Source organism: Eleutherodactylus coqui, chromosome 2 (assembly GCF_035609145.1).
Source record: "Eleutherodactylus coqui strain aEleCoq1 chromosome 2, aEleCoq1.hap1, whole genome shotgun sequence".
Classification (NCBI taxonomy): Eukaryota; Metazoa; Chordata; class Amphibia; order Anura; family Eleutherodactylidae; genus Eleutherodactylus; species Eleutherodactylus coqui.
In genome coordinates, this window is record NC_089838.1 from 108,615,463 (window position 1) to 108,628,157 (window position 12,695).

The following is a 12,695-nucleotide window of genomic DNA, read 5'->3' on the forward strand; positions in this document are numbered from 1 at the left end:
CCTTGGTGACGCCTCTGCCCCCTACAACTACTGGGTGTCGAAGCTGGACATGTGGCCTGAACTAGCGCTGTATGCCCTGGAGGTGCTTGCTTGTCCTGCGGCTAGCGTGTTGTCGGAGAGGGTGTTTAGTGCGGCTGGGGGAATCATCACAGATAAGCGTAGCCGCTTGTCAACCGACAGTGCCGACAGGCTAACACTCATCAAGATGAACAAAGGCTGGATTTCCCCAGACTTCTGTTCTCCACCAGCGGACAGCAGCGATACGTAAGCAATACGTAGTCTGCACCCGCGGATGGAAGCTACGTTCTCTCTCACCATCCAAAACGGGGACATTTCTGCTTCATCAATCTGTGTCTAATATTCCTCCTCCTCCTCCTCCTGCTCCTCCTCCTGAAACCTCACGTAATCACGCTGAACGGGCAATTTTTCTTAGGGCCACAAGGCTCACTCAAATAATTTTTCAGAACAATTTTTATAAGTTTCAATGCGCTTAAAAGCATTGGAACTTTAACTTGAACCAATTTTTTGTTACACTGGGCTGCCTCCAGGCCTAGTTACCACTTAAGCCACATTAACCAAAGCGATTAATGGGTTTCACCTGCCCTCTTGGCTGGCCATGGCCAATTTTTGGGATGTACATTAGTACTGTTGATACAGCAATTTTTGTGGGCCCTCGCCTACAGTGTAATCAAATTAATTTTTAGCCCACCTGCATTACAGCTGACGTTACCTCAGCTGTGTTGGGCAATGCAATGGGATATTTTTATGTACCGCCGGTGGGTTCCAGGGAGCCACCCATGCTGTAGGTGCACACTGAGTTTTTAATACATCTGTACACTTCTAAAGAACCCGTCTGACTGGGGCATGCAGTGTGGGCCGAAGCCCACCTGTATTACGCACGACATTACTACCTCAGCTGTGTTGGGCAATGCAATGGGATATTTCTATGTACCGCCGGTGGCTTCCTGGCACCCACCCAGGCAGTGGGTCCACAGGGAGTTTAACCTACATGTGTCCACTTGTAAAGAACCCCAGTCTGACTGGGGCATGCAGTGTGGGCCGAAGCCCACCTGCATTAAGCACGACATTACTACCTCAGCTGTGTTGGGCAATGCAATGGGATATTTTTGTGTACCGCCGGTGGGTTCCAGGGAGCCACCCATGCTGTAGGTGCACACTGAGTTTTTAATACATCTGTACACTTCTAAAGAACCCGTCTGACTGGGGCATGCAGTGTGGGCCGAAGCCCACCTGTATTACGCACGACATTACTACCTCAGCTGTGTTGGGCAATGCAATGGGATATTTCTATGTACCGCCGGTGGCTTCCTGGCACCCACCCAGGCAGTGGGTCCACAGGGAGTTTAACCTACATGTGTCCACTTGTAAAGAACCCCAGTCTGACTGGGGCATGCAGTGTGGGCCGAAGCCCACCTGCATTAACCCTTTCCAGTCCACTGTGTGACCTGTGAAGACATTAGGGTTTAAGGCTGTACAGCTCCGTTGTTGGTAGACGTCCGTCGGGGTTCTCTTACTGTATATTGCCAGCCTCTCTGCTGTCGGAGCCTATCCTACGTGTCAGCTCATGCAGTACTGGCTTTAGCCAGCATATAGCGCCGTTGTATAACGGCAGAAAAAGAGTAAGCCCCCTAGGAAAACCATATACAAATTGGATTGGAAAGGGTTAAGCACAACATTACTACCTCAGCTGTGTTGGGCAATGCAATGGGATATTTCTGTGTACCGCCGGTGGGTTCCAGGGAGCCACCCATGCTGTGGGTCGACAGGGACTTCACAATAGGGAGTTGTACCTGCCTGTGTCTATGAATTAAAAAGCCCGGTCTGACTGGGGCATGCAGACACCTTGACAGAATGAATAGTGTGTGGCACATAGGTTCCCCATTGCTATGCCCACGTGTGCAGCTCCTGATGGCGGTGGCACAAGATTCTATTTCTCATTGCTTCTGTACAGCATTGTGGGCTATCGCTCCGCCACTTTTAAAGAGGGTCGCTGCCTAGCCGTGCCAACCTCTGCAGTGTGTGCCTGCGGTCCCTCGTCATGGCAGACGCAATTCTAAATAGACATGAGCGTGGTGTGGCATGAGGGCAGCTGAAGGCTGCCCAGGGACACTTTGGTGTGCGCTGTGGGGGAGGAGGGGGGGGCGATTGGGCAGCATGTAACCCAGGAGAAGTGTCAGTGGAGTGTCATGCAGGCAGTGATTGTGCTTTGTTGGAGGTAGTGTGGTGCTTAGCAAAGGTATGCCATGCTAATGAGGGCTTTTCAGAAGTAAAAGTTGTTGGGAGGGGGGGGGGGCCACTCTTGCCGGTATTGTGGCTTAATAGTGGGACCTGTGAACTTGAGATGCAGCCCAACACGTAGCCCCTCGCCTGCCCTATCCGTCACTGTGTCATTCCCATCACTTTCCTGAATTGCCCAGATTTTCACACATGAAAACCTTAGCGAGCATCGGCGAAATACAAAAATGTTCTGGTCGCCCATTGACTTCAATGGGGTTCGTTGTTCGAAACGAACCCTCGAGCATCACGGGAAGTTCGTTCCGAATAACGAACACCCGAACATTTTGGTGTTCGCTCATCTCTACTTGTATAGCTATTAACTCTGCATACATGTCTATATAAGTCTATGCATCTGTCTTCAGCTGTCAAGTGGAACTAACAGGCAATGATGACAGCCAAAGGAGAAAGAGCTTGGGTAAGCCCCTTCATTTCAGTGATCAGCTGTAGTCTCGACACCAGAATCCCCCACTGATCAAAACTTTTGACATGTCACTCCGACATCTCAAAAGTTTTTTTACCTAAAGTGCAGTTGCTGTTTAACTCAAACAGCACTGTAGGTTTGAGATATGCAACAGGTTGCTGATTTTAGACAAAATCCATGTTCTGGACAAGCAATATAATATATTTACCAATAATTTGTTGACTCCATTTAGAAATTCCAGAAATAATTCTTGATTTTGTGATGTCTACAATTGAACAAAGCAGATTTATTATTAAAAAAAGATCAAGATGTCAACATTTGAAAGATTTTCTTTTTCATATGGTAAGAGATTCTTTTTCTTAACTAATGTATTTAAATGGCTTCCATAGTCTTAGTATTATGCATCATACTGAATACTCAATTCAGAGTAAATATGCTATTTACTTAGAAACTTGTTCCATTTCCCAAGATCTTAAGGATCAGTGTTTTACATGCTTGCTAAAAAAGTGTTTAAATGGCAAGCCATGAAAAGTGAAACAACGGATTTATCAAGCGGTCAAGACCTTTGGCATTTTTGTTCCCTTTAGCCCTGTAGGGAAATGCTAGAGTGAAGCTCATGCCAGAACTGACTCTGCTTGATGCCGGTTGCCTCTATGCGCTGGACAGAACACCATTGCATGCAATGTTTTTCTATCCAGTTATGTTGGCTATGGATACTGGACCAGTGCAAAAAGTGCACCAAAATTGCATCAGTTATGTCCAGCTTTAGCATTCAAACACTGGCCACACACAACTGATAAATGGGAACCCAGTCAAAGAGTTGACATAATGCTTTATATGTGTTAAGCACATACATATACCCTAGACATACGTGTAATTTTGTCTATAAAGTTTAATGACTCTGTCACTGACTCTGTATACTGTATTGTAAGCTTTTTTCACGATCTCTTGTATTGAAAACTGTTGTTTTAGTACAGTTTTCAAATGAGTGCACTAACAGGGACTAATTAAATTTTTAAGTACAAAAAAAATCTTGTGACATTTTTTTTAACTAGCAGAGTTCAGCACAATGACGATTATGCACTAATACTGTAATCCTATTAAATTATGGGTAGTATAGAATTATGAGCCACCTTGTCAGCAACAGCTTATATTAAGGTTTTGTTTTGCTTTTTGTTTATTTATTTTTTGCTGAAATATTATGTCTCAGTTTTTTAGTCAATTATTTGGGATAGAGCCCAAAATTGTAACAAGCTAAATTATTTTGTGTTTATCCCATTCTTCTACATGAATTTGTGATATATGCTTACTTACTTTACGAAAAACATTGAAATATTATTAATAGTCAAAAATCTTAAAGATGAAAATTGATATTTAGTATAAACAAGTTCACTTTACCTGAGCAAGTTGATATTTACAGAGGAGATTTCCAAGGTCCTGAATAAATTTCGGAGCATCATTCTGCAGAATATGAACATAATATTGGCTTACTGTATGGGGTTGAAATTCTGTCATTTAAATGCTAATAGAAAAAACAATAGAATGTGTCCAAATGGACATTTTAGACTTTTAGCAGTTATTTAAATACTTTGATTTTTCAGACTTTTCCCAAGAATTCTATGTTTTTGAACCAATAAATGGTTGGTAACAGATGATACATACTTGAAGCAGTTGTTGGAGACATATGTTCTGAGTTGTACCAGTTGATGAATCTAGATGGCACAAAATAACAATATGAAACACAATTAACAATTTCTTCAACTCATTGTTGGAGTAAATTCGCACAGGGCAGAATTGTTAGCGATTCATGCAACTGAAAACCTGCTTTCAAACATCTGAAGGGAGCTGTTTTAGCACAATGTGCAAGGATTTTTATAAACATCATGCCAATGTATGAAACTATTGTAAAAATGTAGGTGACAAATCTGTTGTGTTTGAACATATTCCTAATGTTCCTGTAACATACAGGGTAAAACATAGCTATAAAAGCAATATTGAAAAACAGCAAAGTCTTACCAAAACTGGAAGCCAAAGCTGCCAAAAGAAATATCACAGCAATTTTCATTGTTGAATGATTTTTCCGCTGTCTTGAAGTAGGAAAAGTGGTTACAGTTGATCAATCAATGCCCCTATTTATATTCCAACTGAGATTTTTGATAGGGCGCACTATCCATTTTCCTAAACTAAGCAAAGATTTAATAGCTTATGAAGTTTACACAGGTTTATTTACATAGCACGTGTCAATATTTTACAATTAGTTTTGTGGAGAATGAAGAAAAGAGCCCAGTACAATATTTGTATCTTAGTATTTGCTGTTCTTTATTCTTTTATCTTTATCCCATATACATATTATCACACTTATCACAGGGGACAGGCACAGTATATGGGCGCCTGCACACGAGCGGACATTCCGCAGCGGGATTTCCCGCGGAATTTCCACCGCTGGAAGCCTGCATAGGATTGCGTTAACAAAGAGACAGAACATCATCATGTAGGACAGTATACAGCAGTACTGAGCAGTGCATGTAAATAAACAGCAGCAGAAAACTCACCATTAGCTTCAGCACCCACATATGCATGTAATTGTTTCACCATTTCCCTGCTCCCCTCTGCTGTCATAGATATCAAGAAGCATGATGGCTTATCCCTCTCCTGTACCTCCACTATTGCTGTCAGCATAACTCCAGTCATGCACGTGACAGCAGGCAGTGGACAGCAAGCTAGGAGGAAGGGAAGCCCCCAGTGGCTGGTACTTTAAACTGTTTTTTCAGCACAAAATTGTCATTGTAACTCCTAAATCGTAACTCCTTTATTTATCCAACTGTATGAGGGCTTGTTTTTTCCGGGATGAGTTGGGTTTTTTAATGGTACTATTTATTTTAACATATAATGTATGGAAAAACTTTAAAAAAATTCTAAGTGGAGAGAAATGGAAAAAAGACGGCATTCCGCCATGTTTCGGTTCGTCCTGTCTCTCTACAGTGCACAAACTGCAACAAAAATGACATGATAACTTTATTCTATGGGTCAGTATGATTACTACGATACCAAATTTGTATTTTTTTTTTTCGTACTGTACTACTTGTATTTTTTTTTTAAAATATATTTTTAAAACTTATTTTCTGTCTCCATTTTCTGCGCACAATAACTTTTTTATTTTTCCGTCGATATAGTTGTGTGAGGGCTCGTTTTGTGTAGTACATCCTGAAGTTTCTGTATTATTTTTGAATACCAACGACTTTTTGATCGCTTTTTATTACATTTTTTTCTTGGACATAGGCGTTCTTTATTTTTTTTTCTGACGCTGTTCACCATGCGGTGTAAATAATGCATTACTTTGATAGACTCGAATTTTATGGATGCAGCGATACCAAATACATATTTTTGCTTTATTATTTAGATTCTTTTATTGCAAATATGGCAAAAGGTTTTTTTAACATTTGTTACTTTTATTGTTTAATAATTAGTAAAACTTTATTGTTTTTATTTTTACATTTTCTTTTAGTACCCAGGTGGGACCACAATCAGCGATGCTTTGATCGCTCCTGCAGTATGATGTAATGCAATAGCATTACATCATACTGCATTTTGACAGGCAGCCTACGAAGCCACCCTACGGGGATGGCTTGATGGGCAGTCTGTCAAGACAGCCATGGGGCCTTTCAGAAGGCCCCCAGCTGCCATGACACCTGCAGGACTCCCCCGATCTCACAGCTGGAGGGGCCATACGGGACCCCTGAACATCGGTCGGGGATTTAAATGTTGCTGTCAGAATTGACAGTGGCATTTAAAGGGTTGATAGCAGCGTTTGGCCATGTGGTTGATTGCAGCTATTGCCCGCGGGTGTCAGCTGTAATAAACAGTTGACACCCATGCTGTATGTGAAGAGATAGCGGTGCTAACTCCCTCCATACATGTCCTGCCATGGCAGGACGTAAAAACACTACTGGGCCGACACTAAGGTGTTAATAATATTGGTCTTTGCTTATTGAGTTTTGTTCAATAATAGCATGGAGGTAATATTCAACCATAACATAGGGGGAATATTTGGGCCAGTTATAGTGGTACTATTTGAAAACCATCTATATATATAAAATTGAATGCATGCGTGTGTGTCTGTCTGTGCGTCTGTGTGTCTGTCTGTTTGTCCTTTATGCGCTACTACACCATTCATCCGATCGCCATGAAACTTTGGGAAGTTGTTGAGTACACTCCTGGGAAGATTATAGGCATAGTACATCTATCCTATGATAAATGGCGTGCGTGCGAGCGTCGTCAACAGTTACGCCCCCCCACGTAGATCGTTCAATTTCCATCATTGCCACTAATTCTCTCACTTCCCGATGTCGTAGAAACATGAAATTTGGCACGAGCATTGATTATGTCATAAATAGGAAAAGCTAATGGGTCCCAACTCGATTATTTAATTCTAAGCACAAAAGAATTAGCGTCCAAATTTTACGTACATAGTCTAATTTTCTCACTTCCCGATGTCGTAGAAACTTGATATTTGGCACGAGCATTGATTATGTCAGAAATAGGAAAAGCTAATGAGTCCCAACTCGATTATTTATTTCTAAGCACCAAAGAATTAGCGTCCAAATTTTACGGACGGAATCTAATTCTCTCACTTCCCAATGTCATAGAACAAATCACAGTGGTATGAGAAATCTATATATTCAAAGCTAGGGCCGTCACAGACATAGAATATTAAAAAATAACTTTATTAGGAATTAAGTTAAAAAAGTCAAGGCCAACAAAAAAAAACACAATTACGTAAAACATATAGTGACAGGACAGACATACAGACAAAGGGAAGGATCGAGGAGAGGTGGGGGAAGGAAATCGTAAATCTCAATCTTCCTCCCAACCGTATCCAGGATCCCCAAGAGTCTCTCATGTTTCGAGGAATTATTATAGAGAGGAAATGGTGCCACTTTTGAGGTAAGTATTCGGTATCACTTTAGATGTAACCTGATTCGTATGTCCTCCAAGTAAAATTATAATTTCAGTGGAGATAGTGGTTTACATACAAATCGATCAACACATTCCTCATTAAGGGACTCTTATAGTTTTTAGCATTTCAATCTCAATATAGAAAGGTGTTTCCTTTTGCTACTGTTTTCAGATTTTCCATTTTTGTGTTCACTCTTGGAATACAATATTATATAGTGTTTTTATACACGATTTCGTGTTTTTTGTGCTCGACGCGTTTCCCTATCGGAATGACCGATAGTTCTTCAGGAGCAGGGCATTGATAGAGCCCCCGAGTGATGAAAACAAATTATAAGGATAATTGGCTAAAATACGCCTGTCACTGTTAGGTATATGAGGATCACTCAGATTGCCTAATTTGTATATTTCGCTAGGACCCTACCAATCTTGTGAGTCTCAAGCGTGCTCTAGTCATTCAGAATTAACGGTATATCACGGTCAGAAGTAGACGTTACTAGATGTCTCAGGTTCACCTTCGGTGTAGAATAGAATAACGTAACTACACGCTATATGCGTCTCAATAGAACCGGAGGGGACCCAGCCTCTAGTTGTAGTGCATATTTATGCCACCAAGATTAACCTGACCAGGGTAATGCCTAAATCATAGAGGAGGAGGTTGGCAAAGCCTGCCACAGTTAGCCAAAATGAATAGCTCATAGATTAGTGGCTCCAAGATTCGATGGCCATAGCCCAATACTGATAAGCAAATAGCGTCCAGGGGTTAGTTTGAGAGTGGAGCCGGATTAGCTGTTTCTGTGTTCCAGCATGGGACGCGGCCGTGTGACGCTATAGGTAACGTCATCACGTAGTGTTCCCGCCTGCTGGGTTATGCATGCCCTGATTATGGTGTGTTCTCATAGTACATCGGAGCGCACCTGAGCTCCTAGCACCACTATTGCCTTGCTCTATGACTTCTCCTATGCTCTACAGCTATTACAGCTAATTTTGATCTATTAACTCAAGCCTTTTAGATAGCCTAATAAGCAATTTTGCCATTGTGGCAGTTACTATTAGTTGATAGGTTGAATTGGGGTATTGTCCCCTGGACGCTATTTGCTTATAAGTATTGGGCTATGGCCATCGAATCTTGGAGCCACTAATCTATGAGCTATTCATTTTGGCTAACTGTGGCAGGCTTTGCCAACCTCCTCCTCTATGACTTAGGCATTACCCTGGTCAGGTTAATCTTGGTGGCATAAATATGCACTACAACTAGAGGCTGGGTCCCCTCCGGTTCTATTGAGACGCATATAGCGCGTAGTTACGTTATTCTATTCTACGCCGAAGGTGAACCTGAGACATCTAGTAACGTCTACTTCTGACCGTTATATACCGTTAATTCTGAATGACTAGAGCACGCTTGGGACTCACAAGATTGGTAGGGTCCTAGCGATATATACAAATTAGGCAATCTGAGTGATCCTCATATACCTAACAGTGACAGGCGTATTTTAGCCAATTATCCTTATAATTTGTTTTCATCACTCGGGGGCTCTATCAATGCCCTGCTCCTGAAGAACTATCGGTCATTCCGATAGGGAAACGCATCGAGCACAAAAAACACGAAATCGTGTATAAAAACACTATATCATATTGTATTCTAAGAGTAAACACAAAAATAGAAAATCTGAAAACATTAGAAAAAGGAAACACCATACTATATTGAGATTGAAATGCTAAAAACTATAAGAGTCCCTTAATGAGGAATGTGTTGATCGATTCGTATGTAAACCACTATCTCCACTGAAATTATAATTTTACTTGAGGACATACGAATCAGGTTACATCTAAAGTGATACCGAATACTCACCTCAAAAGGGGCACCATTTCCTCTCTATAATAATTCCTCGAAACATAAGAGACTCTTGGGGATCCTGGATACGGTTGGGAGGAAGATTGAGATTTACGATTTCCTTCCCCCACCTCTCCTCGATCCTTCCCTTTGTCTGTATGTCTGTCCTGTCACTATATGTTTTACGTAATTGTGTTTTTTTTTTTGTTGGCCTTGACTTTTTTAACTTAATTCCTAATAAAGTTATTTTTTAATATTCTATATCTGTGACGGCCAATGTCATAGAAACTTGAAATTTTGCACGAGTATTGATTATGTCAAAATTAGGAAAAGTTAATGGGTCCCAACTCGATTATTTAATTCTAAGCGCAAAAGAATTAGCGTCCAAATTTTACGTACGGAATCTAATTCTCTCACTTCCCGATGTAATTTGCCACGAGCATTGATTATATCATAAATAGGAAAAGTTAATGAGTCCCAACCAGCTTATTCAATTCTAAGCGCAAAAGAATTAGCGTCCAAATTTTACGTACGGAATCTAATTTTCTCACTTCCCAATGTCATAGAAACTTGAAATTTGGCACGAGCATTGATTATGTCAAAAATAGGAAAAGTTAATGGGCCCCAACTCAATTATTCAATTCTAAGCGCAAAAGAATTAGCGTCCAAATTTTACATACGGAATCTAATTCTCTTACTTCCTGATGTCATCTATATATATAAAAATGAATGTCTGTCTTTCCTTTATGCATTACTACACCATTCATCCAATCGCCATGAAACTTAGGTAAGTTGTTGAGTACACTCCTGGGAAGATTACTGGCATAGTACAACTATCCTACGATAGGTGGCGCATGTGCAAGCATTATCGACATTTATGCCCCCCCCCCAGACAAAGATTATTTGATTTCCATTACAAGCACGAAAGCAAAAGGCAAAACGAGCAACGGGATGCGTGTATAACTGCAAAATGATGCATCCGCCGAACGTTTCGCAAGACAATTGCTGGATATTGAGAATGCTAAGGTAAAATGAAAGCTGTGCTGTGCTGTGATTGGTTGCTATTTCTTATACTGCTGAGGTAACATGAAAGTTGTGCTGTGATTGGTTGCTATATATTATACTGCTGAGGCAACATTAAAGCTGTGCTGTGATTGGTTGCTACTTCTTATACTACTGAGGTTACATGAAAGCTGTGCTGTGATTGGTTGCTATATATTATACCGCTGAGGTAAAATAAATGCTGCGCTGTGATTGGTTGTTATTTTTTATATTGCTGAGGTTACATGAAAGCTGTGCTGTGATTGGTTGCTATATATTATACCGCTGAGGTAAAATAAAAGTTGTGCTGTGATTGGTTGTTATTTCTCTTTCTGCTGAGGTAACATGAAAGCTGCGCTGTGATTGGTTGTTATATATTATAAAGCTGAGGTAACATGTGAGCTGTGCTGCGATTGGTTGTTATTTATTATACCATTGAGGTAACATGAAAGCTGCGCTGTCATTGGTTGTTATCTAGATATATAAAAACAAATGTATGTATGTATTTATGTCTGTCTTCGCAGCAATGCGCGACAGGTAAGCTAGTATATCTATAAAAATCAAGTGTGATAACTCTAAAATATTAAAAAGAAATAGATCAAACAAGCAATCTACTTAATGCTCAGAGTTATTGCGAATAGCACATCTCTATATAGTTGTGTTTCCTAAATTAACACACTAATTATTTGAGAATGTAAGTAGGAAGGTCACTTTCATGAGACAAATTTTCAGCATTTGCAGACCAAAACAGACTCCTAAACATAGAAAAAGTATAATAGAAAGATTTAGTCTTGGCTTACCAATACTGCTGAATAGTATGCCCTTGTTAATGTGGAAAAGTCTTACCCTAGATGTGGCTCATTATATGTTTCATGGAGCTAGTCTGCTACTATAATTATTGTTTTTGTATTGTGAAGAGCTGAACTACAGCAAATTGGCTGTATATCATTGTAAGAGATTACCATGACTTCAGAGAACTCAAATTTATTCTTACATTGCATTGTGGAGAAATTCTTCTGTGCAAGTATAGCTTCTATGATAAAAGATCTCTGTAAGGGTGGCTTCACACGAGCGTGTTTTTGTGCATGCATACGTGCGCACAAAAAGACCCTTCTATTAGAACCAATGCATTCCCTATGGTGTGTTTACATGTTTATGTTTTACAGGTGCGTGCCTGTAAAGATAGTGCGTGCATTCCCTATGGTGCACACATGTCCTGTCTTTAATGGAGCAGCGACTGCTGCCGGCTGCTCCATTGAAGATAATGGTCTGCCGGCACCCCTGAATTGTTTTTCATTGAAGAGCTTTACATATAAGCTCTTCCCTGAAAAAACAAGAATTTTACTGTAAAAAAAATAATAATAAAAAAAAATACTTACCTGTCCGTCGCTGCCGTGTCCCTGCGGGGATGAAGAACACATTTGTCACATGCGGCAGATGTTTCCTTTATCCCCGCGAGGAAAAAGAATTCCCTGCTGCACCTGCCACTTCTGTGACAAAGAAAAGATAAAATAGGTCAGCACTACCAAATGGAAATATATTTCAATAGAAATATATAGGTGCACGTTAAACCATGGCTGTAACATACAGTAGAAGCAGAAGCCAAAAATGGCAACAGCACGCAAAATAAATTTACTATCAAGGTATACATACCTCCGCACCTCAGCCAATCACAGGCAGCTTTCGCTGAATGAATGACAGGCGAGAGCTGCCTGTGATTGGCTGAGCGCACTAAAATTCTTGTTTTTTAGGGAAGGGCTTATATGTAAAGCCCTTCCTGAAAAACAATTCAGGGGTGCCAGCAGACCATTGCCTTCAATGGAGCCGCCGGCAGCAGCAGCAGCACCATTTAAGGCAATGTACAGACCTTCATACACGCGTGTTTTTGCACGTACAGGGTTGCACACCTATATACACACTTATGTACACACAAAACCATGCACGTGTGAAGCCACCCTAATACGGTGCTGCGTAGAGGTAGAGGTTCCACACAGTGGCAGATGGATTGCTCACAGCTCCACTGTATGGCTCCATAAGGACACAGGGACTATTTGCCCTTTCAATCAGGCTAAATGCACACAGCTCTACCAAGTGTAATATTATTTAATAAAACTAGCATAAAATATGTCAGTGCTGCAGAATATGTTG

General features: G+C 40.8%; 1 protein-coding gene across 1 annotated transcript in view; it reads left to right on the forward strand.

The window, feature by feature from the left end:
• The window catches only part of LOC136611603 (serine protease inhibitor Kazal-type 6-like), a 420,302-nt gene extending 409,365 nt beyond the window's left edge, over positions 1-10,937 (forward strand). Inside the window, exon 5 of the mRNA XM_066591323.1 lies at positions 10,928-10,937. Coding sequence (XP_066447420.1) covers positions 10,928-10,930 — 3 coding nt within the window. The 3' untranslated portion in view covers positions 10,931-10,937. The remainder of the gene's footprint in view (positions 1-10,927) is intronic.
• The last annotated feature ends 1,758 nt before the right edge of the window (positions 10,938-12,695 follow it).